This window comes from Heterodontus francisci, chromosome 30 (genome assembly GCF_036365525.1).
Source record: "Heterodontus francisci isolate sHetFra1 chromosome 30, sHetFra1.hap1, whole genome shotgun sequence".
NCBI classification, from domain to species: domain Eukaryota; kingdom Metazoa; phylum Chordata; class Chondrichthyes; order Heterodontiformes; family Heterodontidae; genus Heterodontus; species Heterodontus francisci.
In genome coordinates, this window is record NC_090400.1 from 23,545,662 (window position 1) to 23,557,053 (window position 11,392).

Below are 11,392 nucleotides of genomic sequence, written 5' to 3' on the forward strand. Positions count from 1 at the left end.
AGGAGACAGAGAGAGAGAGAGAGAGAGAGAGAGAGAGGAGACAGAGAGAGAGAGAGAGAGAGAGAGAGGAGACAGAGAGAGAGAGAGAGAGAGAGAGAGAGAGAGAGGAGACACAGAGAGAGAGAGAGAGAGAGAGAGAGAGAGAGAGAGAGAGGAGACAGAGAGAGAGAGAGAGAGAGAGAGGAGACAGAGAGAGAGAGAGAGAGAGAGAGGAGACAGAGAGAGAGAGAGAGAGAGGAGACAGAGAGAGAGAGAGAGAGAGGAGACAGAGAGAGAGAGAGAGAGAGAGAGAGAGCAGCCAGGAGTGCTTTGGAATAATCAAGTGTAATGGTAATGAAGGCATAAATGAGGGTTTCAGCAGCAGATGAGCTGAGACAGGAGCAACGTTGGGCAATGTTATGGAGATGGAAATAGGCAAGTCTTGGCAATAGCACAAACATGTTGGAAGCTCATCTCAGGCTCATTTGTGAAACCAAGGTTACAAACAGACTGGCTTAATCTCAGATGGTTGCCAGGTAGAGGGATGAAGTCATAAGCCAGGGAACAGAGTTTGCTGCGTGGACTGAAAAAAATGTCTTCAATCTTCCCAATATTAATTGAAGGACATTTCTGCTCATCCAGTACTGGATGTCGGATAAGCAGTCTGATAATTTAGCAACAGTGGATGAGTTGAGAGAGGTGGTGGTGAGGTAGAGCTGGGCGTCACCATTGTACATGTAAAAACTAATGCTGTTCTTTTGGGTATGTCACCAAGGGGCAGCATTTAGATGAGAATTAAGAGGGGGCCAAGGTTAGATTCTTGGGGACATTGGAAGTAACAGCATGAGAGCAGGAAGAGAAGCCATTGCCATTGATTTTCTGGCTACAATTAGACAAGAATGGAACCAAGAGAGACCACTCGCACCCAGCTGGGTGACAGTGGAGAGGCATTGGAGAAGGATGGTGTGGTCAACCATTTTCAAGGCTGCTTACAGGTCGAGAAGAATAAGGAGGGAAATTTTACCTTCGTCACAGTCACATCGGATGTCAAATTTGACTATATGGGAACTATATGTATGTCACTATACTATGCCAACCATATGATATGCTTTTAGATTGATCATGAAGTTGATCATGCTAGATTAAAGAAATATTTTTATCTAGTCCAGTGAAACTTTAAAACAACCTCTTCCCTGTTTAGGCGGCACAGTGGCGCAGTGGTTAGCACCGCAGCCTCACAGCTCCAGGGACCCGGGTTCGATTCCGGGTACTGCCTGTGTGGAGTTTGCAAGTTCTCCCTGTGTCTGCGTGGGTTTTCTCCGGGTGCTCCGGTTTCCTCCCACAAGCCAAAAGACTTGCAGGTTGATAGGTAAATTGGCCATTATAAATTGTCACTAGTATAGGTAGGTGGTAGGGAAATATAGGGACATGTGGGGATGTTTGGTAGGAATATGGGATTAGTGTAGGATTAGTATAAATGGGTGGTTGATGTTCGGCACAGACTCGGTGGGCCGAAGGGCCTGTTTCAGTGCTGTATCTCTAATCTAAAAAAAAAAAACCTCAAGCCAGGGCAATACACTCAGTGGTTTTTTTTTGTAGTTTCAATCTTCATCATGGAAATTGAAGTCCCTGATTAGGAGAATGGTGGCAATAGGGTTGGATGATTGCCATCTGTTGCTGGTATCTAACAAGTAACTAAAACTGGCTCCAGCAGCAGATTGGGGGTGACTTTCTATATCAAAAGTGATTTTCTTCTACTAGAAGGCCAACATTGGTTCTGTTCTCAGCTTAACATCTGTCATAGGGAAAATGTTAAATGCTATTATTAAAGATGTAATAGCAGGGTATTTAGAAAAATTCAAGGTAATCAGGCCGAGTCAACATGGTTTTGTGAAAGGGAAATCATGTTTAACCAATTTATTGGAGTTCTTTGAGGGAATTACATGTGCTCTGGATAAAGGGGAACTGGTGGATGTATTGTACTTAGATTTCCAGAAGGCATTTGATAAGGTGCCACATCAAAGGTTATTGCAGAAAATAAAAGCTCATGGTGAATGGGGTAACATATTGGCATGGATAGAAGATTGGTTAGCTAACAGAAAACAGAGGGTAGGCATAAATGGGTCATTTTCTGGTTGGTAAGATGTAACAAGTGATATGCCACAGGGATCAGTGCTGGGGCCTCCACTTTTTACAATTTATATAAATGACTTAGATGAAGGGACCGAAGGGATGGTTGCTAAATTTGCTGATGACACAAAGATAGGTAGGAAAGTAACTTGTGAAGATATAAGGAGGCTGCAAAGGGATATAGATAGTTTAAGTGAGTGGACAAAGATCTCGCAAATGGAGTATAATGTGGGAAAATGTGAAATTATCCATTTTGGCAGGAAGAATAAAAAAAGCATATTATCTAAATAGTGAGAGATTGCAGAGCTCGGAGATGCAGAGGGATCTGGGAGTCCTAGTGCATGAATCGCAAAAGGTTAGTATGCAGGTACAACACGTAATTAGGAAAGTTAATAGCAAGTTATCGTTTATCGCAAGGGCAATTGAATACAGAAGTAGGAAGGTTATGTTTCAGCTATACAGGGCATTGGTGAGACCACATCTGGAGTACTGTGTATGTTACTGGTCTCCTTATTTAAGGAAGGATGTAAATGCATTGGAGGCAGTACACAGAAGGTTTAGTAGACTAATACCTGGAATGGGTGGGCTGTCTTATGAGGAAAGTTTGTCAGGCTAGGTTTGTATCTGCTGGAATTAAGAAGAGTAAGAGGCAACTTGATTGAAACATATAAGATCCTGAGGGGTCTTGACAGGGTGGGTGTGGAAAGGATGTTTCCCTTTGTGGGAGAATCTAGAACTAGGGGCCACTGTTTAAAAATAAGGCGTCGCCCATTTGAGAGATGAGGAGAAATAGTTTCTCAGAGGGTCGTGAGTCTTTGGAATTCTCTTCCTCAAAAGGCAGTGGAAGCAGAGTCTTTGAATATTTTTAAGGCAGAGGTAGATAGATTCTTGATAAGCACGGGGGTGGAAGGTTATCGGGGTAGGTGGAAATGTGGAGTAATCAGTTCAGCCATGAACTTATTGAATGCAGAGCAGGCTCAAAGGAGCAAGTGGCCTACTCCTTCTCTGAATTCGTATGTTCATACATTCTTCTATTTCAATTAAGTTAAAACATTTTCTTCAGTTCCTCCCCCCTGTAGGTTATCCTCTGAGGATTACTGGCACAGTATGAAAATGTCTTCTTAATTACGGATACGTGGCTGTATCAATGACTAACTTAAAAGTAACATTAGGGGTAAAATTCAACTTCAGTAGGGCTGCAAAATGGGCATAGTAGATTGGCTGTCCGTTATACACCAAAGGATCTTCTGGAAAATTGGGCGGGTGTTTAACGGGCAGCTGGTCCTCTACTACCTGCTTTACACACTTGATTATGTTGAATTTTATCCCCATTCTTCTGCTAAAGATTGTTGTATTGTCACTCTTATATTTACCACAAAAATTGAACAAAACCTTTCATACAGTAAATTCTTTATTCTTGTCTAATAGGTTCTAGCACATGCTAAAAATTTACTCCCCTGTGCCAGAACCCAGAATTGTGTAAAGGATGCAGCTATTGCATATCAATGCACTTTATCTCAAATTAGTGTGAATTTCATGCCAAGGTGGGATATTTTATTTTGTGGTTTGGAATGGAACAATTTATGATTCAAATCACCTAATGTCAGCATCAAAGAGTCCCAGGTCGGATATAGTGTTCACTGCAGAGTAAGAGGCTGATTTTGATATCTGTTGCCCCATTTTCTGAAAGGAATCAGGCAGTAGCAAGACCAAAATTTGAAGAATTCTCACATTCAACAAAGCAGGAATTAAAAAGCAGAGAATATGAGTCACATTTCAATCATTGTACAGAAAGCGAAATAAAGATTGAGGCATATAGATGGGGTTAAGGAAGAAGCATAAATTTCAGAACGAAAGCATTTTTTCAAAAAATACCATTTATTAAAAAACATGCAGTGTAAATGTTCTTTCAAGGGAATGAGACTCCACAACAGTAAAATTAGTTTTTCAGGACTAGTGAGGTTGTTCAGCAATAATTATGACTGATCAAACTCAGTTACTCCCTATTCAACAAGGCTTAACATTTTCATTGGTTTTTACATCAGGAATAGTGTGTAAATAGTTTAAATTAATGACAAATCAGTGATCTCGGTGTCGATTCCATCTACGAAGACTGCAACAGTGAATTCTTTGGAAGAGTAGGGTATCAATAACAGCAACTTCCGGATTGCCACATTCAACTGCATGTGCAGATGCCAGAAATTGCTGTCAGTTTTATACAGTAATTACAGTGAGCCCTGACAGTTTTGCTGTTATTACAACCCCAAATTCCAGGCCAATAGTTCTTCCTGCTATATCCAAAGTGCACCTACCCACTTACTCATTTTCTTATTTTTTCCCCTCTACCCCTTACCCCATCAACCTGATCCTCCCTTTTAAGTCAGAGCCACTGTTTCAGATGGGCTGCCTGATTCCCTGCCCCCAGTCACCCCATCCCAATTGGTGAGCTATCAGCACTGGAACGGTGTAGGCAATTCGCCTGTCAAATTTAAATAAACCATCAAAAAAGTTTGGGCTTCCCATTGGTAATGTCAGGGGCCCTATCAATCCACCCATTCTGATCCACCCACCCCAATACACACTACACATCAAAATGGCCCTCAGCAAAATTAAACTGTCATCAGAAAGTTGAAAATTATTATACATTTTATGCTGTTGTACTAAGACAAATATCTGCAAAAATCATTTTTACATTCTTACCAATAAAGGTTGGGCTGGTTAGAAGCCACATATTTACAGAATTATGTGGACTGTTCTTCATCACTGGGTCAAAAACCTGGAACTCCCTCCCTGATAGCACTGTACCTACACCACATTGACTCCAGGCCCCTTGAGCCTGCTCCGCCATTCAATAAATTCATGGATTACTCCATATTCCCACCTACCCCCAACAATCTTCCACCCCCTTGCTTATCAAGAATCTCTACCTCTGCCTTAAAAATATTCAAAGAATCCACTTCCACCACCTTTTGAGCAAGAGAATTCCAAAGACTCTCAACACTCAGAAAAGATGTCTCCTTATTTCCATCTTAAATGGGCGACCCCTTATTTTTAAACCAGTGACCCCTAGTTTTAGATTCTCTCACAAGGGGAAACATCCTTTCCAGATCCACACTGTCAAGATTCCTCAGGGTTTTATATGTTTCAATCAAGTTGCCTCTTACTCTTCTAAATTCCAGCAGATACCAGCCTGGCCTGTCCAATCTTACCCCATAAGACAGCCCGCCCATTCCAGATATTTGTCTAGAAAACCTTCTCTGTACTTCCTCCGACGTATTTACATCCTTCCTTAAATAAGGAGACCAGCACTCTGCAGAGAACTCCAGATGTTACTGGCCAGGCCAGCAACACACATTCGATGAAAATCCCTTGCATTTGGAATATCAAAGATGTGCTATTCAAGCTATCTCATTAAGATTTGCAGTGAAATTAGATGACTGCTCGTATATTCATAGAAATCTGCACAAGGCACAAACGTAGCGCTTCGCTTGTACGAGACATTTTTTAAAAAAAAGGATTTGTTGAACTATGTTGGCTCAAATGCAGGGTTGAGCGTCACTTTGGGACAGGGCCCAAAAGAACCACAAAGCGGCGCTATTTCCCGCTTTGTTACTTTAAAATCCTTGTGCGCCAATCAAGAATCCTACTGTGTTTACTGCTTCTCATTGTTTGGATCATCCAGTTTGTTTCTGTACACTGTGCATGTAACAAGGTATCCTGCTTTGTACTTTGCATTGCTCGTTGTGATTAAATCTTGCTTGCATCTCCAGAACGAGTTTATTAGGCTCAGCTGGCAGTTCATTCCCATCCTAATGTTAACGAGGTATGATGTTGGGACAGTTCGGCCGCACTGAGATGGTGCAGTAGATTTAGTAACACTTTAGAGCAGAGATCAATGCTTGCAAGTATAGATTACATTTCCAACTAAAGTCAGCCATGATATTGGAAGTTTCCAGTATCGTTTGGAATAAAGGGCTCTGTACAGATGTATTAAACCACCAACAGTTCGTTTTGTTTCTTTACTGTTGAAGTCAAGTTTTTCTATACCAGTTTGCTACAGTTTTACACGAAATTGGTGTTTGAATTTTTAACCATTGTATAGAAATATGGATCGAAATCATATCACTAAATCGATGACTAAAACGAGCTGTCCTTTAACGAGAATTGTGCTTCTATTATCTGATGCATAGGAAGAACAATGTCTCGGAATGATCCAGCGCATTTTAGGTACGCCTTCGTACGATAATTTATACCAATCAAATCATTCTGATGAAGGATCGCACCTGAAGTATGAAACTATTTCTCTCCTGCCTGACCTGCTGGATTTCCAGCATGTTTATGTTTAATTGTAGAACATTTTGAACTAATTGTAGGAATCTGCTTTGTTTCTGTCCCGATCCAGTCCAAAAATAAAACCAGTAAAATGCTGAAGACAAAAACGGCAGGCATTTGGGAGAAGTTGGAAAGAATTGTGTTCTCTTTTCGCGTTAGTTCCGATGAAAGGTGGATATGCCATTTTTTTAAATCAGGTTTTAGCCTTTTTTTTTTCAAATACTGATTTTGATGCTGTGTATTTCAGTTTTGGGGCATTTGCACTTTTTCTCTTTAGAGCTACTGCTAAAATGTGGTGTGGATATTTCTACTTGAGTATCAAAATGCTCTGATGAAGGGTCACTGAGCTGAAACGTTAACTCGACTTCTCTTTCCACAGATGCTGCCAGACCTGCTGAGTATTTCCAGCATTTCTTGTTTTTATTTCAGATTTCCAGCATCTGCAATATTTTGCTTTTATCAAAATGTGTGTATTGACAAAGGACAGGCTACCGTTTTAATGTGATTAAACACTCAGAAGAATACATGAGATAAAATAGCTAAAACTGTCAAAGCTGGAAAACTGAAATAAAAGTAGAAAATGTTTGAAATACTCAGCAGCCGGTCCAGAGAGGAAAAACAAAAGTTCCGGCAAAGGTTCGCCACACCAAATGTAAACGTTTCCTTTAGAAACGGAGAGATCTGTTATCGAATTTCTGTTTTTGAGTACAAGTAGTCTGATCAATCAAAGCAATATTTTCTAAATAAGTTATTTAATGCCTAACGGGGCCTGGAGATTACTGCTGGTGACGTTAGTGGAGGAATACTCAAACATACCGGAAATGCCTCCGTCTATTTCAACGCATGTATTAACTCATTTATTTTAAATGGATTAGAATCCTTACTGAAAAGGGTACAGAGGAATGTGGTAACAGCAACCTAAGTGTTTATTGCCTGGTATCACCAATAGTAATTTTTGGGCTGCAAACATTTTCTAAAATGTCTTCAAAATAAACATCCCTTTCCAGAGATGTTTACAGGGTTACAAGTTTTCATAACAAACTTGTTAATAAAAGCTTTCATGTTGGGAATAGATGGTTTATCAAATACTATAAATTCTTTCAAAAGTTTGGGAAAGCGCAGCAGGTGGATAAGTCATTGGTTGGTTGGTATCAGGTGACTGATGAGTTTGAGTAAGGTGCTCCTGTGTCGGAGCGAACTAAATTGAAAGCTCGCTTTGGACAGCAACTGCAATAGAGACCTGTAAAGGAAACTCAATACCAGAAAGCTTTGGTTTGTGCACAACACATTACGTGGGTGAGGAGTAGTCAGAGCTTCATCATGCCCTCCATTTCACAGCTCTGATATTTTGAGAGATTTTCTTGTTTTGCCAGTTTATGAACTATGGAATGCAAATGATCGCCGAGGTTCTGTCTCTGGAATACAGTCGTACACTGAGATTAGAGAAATTCCGCTATAAATATGAACGGTCAGCCCGATACCAGAACTCAATTATTGTTCACAAGTATTCTTTACAGAAACAAATGGAGGGAGGCGTAAACATACCAGCTTTCAACACTCATTCATTTGGAGTCAGGTTCATTATTCTTTGTTTTAAAAAATGATCTATTTTACTGTAGTTTATTGAATTACAAAATCAGCTCGGTGTGTAAATAGATTTTCAATCTGGCTCACTTCTTGCTCATAAATCTCACTGCTAACAGTTCCGTGATTCCGAACAGCTGACAGGAAGGCACGCGCATACATCCATATAGCCTGGGGGTTGGGTGGAAGTCATACCCACCCAAACGTAATAGAGAATATATAACATAAAAAACATAATGACACCAGAGAGAAAGGGAACGGCAGACAGGAATAACATTGCCCGTGAGTCCCTCCCCGTGTAAAGATTTACAAGGAACCAGGAGGTCACATTCACTTGCTAATTCAACGGCTGTGAGTTACAACCACACAAAAAGTTTCTAACAACCTCATCCGATTTCTATCGCCAAATGCGTTCTCAACGAAAGCGATTGATTTGCAGTGAAGAGATGGATTTGATCAGAGAGTTTGAGCTGGTTCTCTCAGAGTAGCGAATAGTAAATAATTCAAAATAAAAATGCCTGTCTTCAAAACTCATCACAAATCCCCTGAAGCTATAGCAAGGACCGCCTGTGCAAACTTAAAGTAAGGAATATTCTTCCTTAATATTTCAGCGTTAATATAGGATAGATCGCCACCGGGAACATTTTATGTAGTCAGAGTCAGTGAGAGATTGTGCAATTGCTATGAGCACTCACCTCCTTGCAGAGACGCTTTGATGAGGGTCAGGAGCAGGTATCCCCGTAAGAGCGACATAGCCATCTTGTCGGCCACTCCACAAAATACTAACTCACTCCAAATCCAGCCGCTTTTATTCACTTGACCCTAATTGCCACTTGTAAGAGACGGATGTGGACAATACGTAATTAGTGAGGGACTCGTCTCCGTCCTAGTAGCCAGTTGACTTTTCTCTTCAGTTGCTTTTTTTTTTGTCTGGCCTGTCCTGCCAACATTGCAGAACTCTTGCCAGAATCTCGGCAATTGCGTCTGTTTTCTCTGCCAGGTCGTTTGCGTGCGCTGTGAGACTTTATTAGAAAAAAAAGGACAGCAAGCCAGCCAGATAAGGCAGTTCGAATAGTCAGGCAGTATGGGTCACAACATTTGAAGAGAGATAAGCTAATTCACAGTTTGAGCTTTAATTCAATTTTCTGGATCGTCTCTACTGAATACCCGGCAAACAGGCCCAGGTCAGGTGCCCCTTTTTAAAGACATCTATCACCACTATAACAAAATGTGCGTTTGGAAAGAAACTTTTAATAGCAATTTACTTGAGCAGATAATTATAAAGAAATTCCTTACACTGATAACTACTTATAACGATAAATTTGCATTCAGCATAAATATGGATAGGCAATTCTATAGTAACATTTTTATTTAGACAGATATACCCTGGGATACACACAGACATGCATAAAGTAAAAAGAAAAAACTACAAATTTTAGAAATCCACAAAATACTGGAAATACACAACAGGTTCCACTGGCATCAGAAAAATACAACAGATTTAGGCTGTAATTCATGGGTTGCGATCATTAGACAGTTGGATACATAGGGATATATACACGGAGATAGGTAACTAGATATGGTGATGGATACACATAGTTAGATATATATACTATAATTTAGACTGGCCCGCATATATATACTATATATATATAGGATTGCTAAAGGCCGACAGATATACAGGAACAATACCAAACCAAGAGCAAAGTTAATGTAATTAAAACAAAACATAGAAAAAATGAATATTTTTCAGGTGAAGTATGTATGCATGGCAGCAGTACAAGCGGATAGTTCTTGCATGACGTCAGTCGAGCGGCTGCAGGACCTTATGGTTTACAGACTTGATTAGCTCTGTTGCTAATGTCAAATATGTCCGTTTCAATTTGATAGGATTTTGGTCATTTTGTTGGCTGATTCCGTACCATATGCCCAACTCACGGCCAAGTGATACATTTTATTATTTATTTTAAATAAAATAAAGTCATTTGTTTTTTTAATCAGACTGGGGCATGTGGTTCAGACTGTGTGGATCAGCATTGTATGTTACTGATATTGTAGATATCCTGGTATGCGCTTTTTGACTTTTCGTACATCATAGAAAGGTTCCTCATTAAAATCCACGTGAGAGGAATCTCAATATGCACGTATTAAATGTCCCAGTGACCACTACTCCAGAATTTGCTGGAGCGGGGCATCTCGCGGCGTAGCCGATTTTTTCCTCACCTTTCAGCTCAAAAATATTTGCACCACAAATTGCTGGAAATTGCCATTCATAACTCTCACTCAGAGAAACATTAGGGATATCTGAGGTGGAAATGGCAAAACTTATACTGATTCATCTGGGGAGTGCTTATAAATCTGAGGCCAATACATCTTGTTGGTAGCGGGAACTTTAATGTACCTAGGAGCATGTCTTGCCAAGACTTGGTACCTAAAATGGAAAGAAAGTTTCAATTCTCCAGTATTATCATCACTCATCTTGAGCAAAAATGAATACATTCATTTTCTGCAATGCTACAGCTCAATTGTCTGTATGGATGCTGTACAGTCATAGAATCATAGAAATTTCAGCATTCAGTCCATTGTACCTTTGCCGGTGTTAACTCTACCACTGGAGCTATCAAGTTTAATCCAATTTTCCTTTTCTTTTTCCATACCCCTTAATATTTTTCAAACATTTAAGTAATTTCCTCTTAGTTCAGCTTCAATAGTCACTTGTCAAATATTTCTTATCTTAATAATCTCTTGCATGAAAAAGTCCTTCTGACCTAGCCCTTTATGCTCCTGGTACCACTCCTGAATTTGTGCCCCTTCTTGCCAAGCGGTTGAGATAATTTTTCACTATTTACTCTCTCAACACCCTTCAAAAAAATTTGAGCACTTTCATTAGTCCTCTCTTTACCTATTCTGCTCTTGTGATTTTTAAAATCTCTCATAACTATATCCTTTGTGCCTGATTTCAGCCCAGTGAAATCACATTTCATATTTTCCATGGCATTGATATTCTTGGTTGCATACAATACTTCAATTGTAGCCCGACTAATATTTTATTCAGATTCACCATGACCTCTTTGCTTTTATGTCTAATATCCCTGTATATAAATTCCAGAAAGCCAATTTCCCTTTCATGGCCTTTCCACCTGCTATCCTTTTAAAGAGCTGCATATTTTTCTGCTGCTCCATTTAATGAGAATTTTACTGTTCAAGTAATCATTCCATGATTTCCCCCAAGTCTATTACATCACATTCGTCAATATTGAACTACATTTCCCATGCAGCTACCCACTGACAGGGCCATGTCAAGCCTTATCATAATGCCTCCTTATATATGACTTAATCTCCGTAGTCATCCTTGGAACTCTGACCT

The 11,392-nt window shown here is 40.0% G+C and overlaps 1 protein-coding gene across 12 annotated transcripts in view; it reads right to left on the reverse strand.

Annotated features, from left to right (window-relative positions):
• Positions 1–9,024, reverse strand: part of LOC137346623 (elastin-like) — a 508,685-nt gene extending 499,661 nt beyond the window's left edge. For 7 of the 12 annotated variants that reach the window (XM_068010223.1, XM_068010222.1, XM_068010225.1 and 4 more), the window contains exon 1: positions 8,721–9,023. In XM_068010223.1, coding sequence (XP_067866324.1) covers positions 8,721–8,784 — 64 coding nt within the window. In that variant the 5' untranslated portion in view covers positions 8,785–9,023. Of the gene's footprint in view, positions 1–8,720 lie in introns of all 12 variants that reach the window. The other 5 variants (XM_068010226.1, XM_068010221.1, XM_068010224.1 and 2 more) reach the window with 3 other exon arrangements.
• Positions 9,025–11,392: the final 2,368 nt, after the last annotated feature.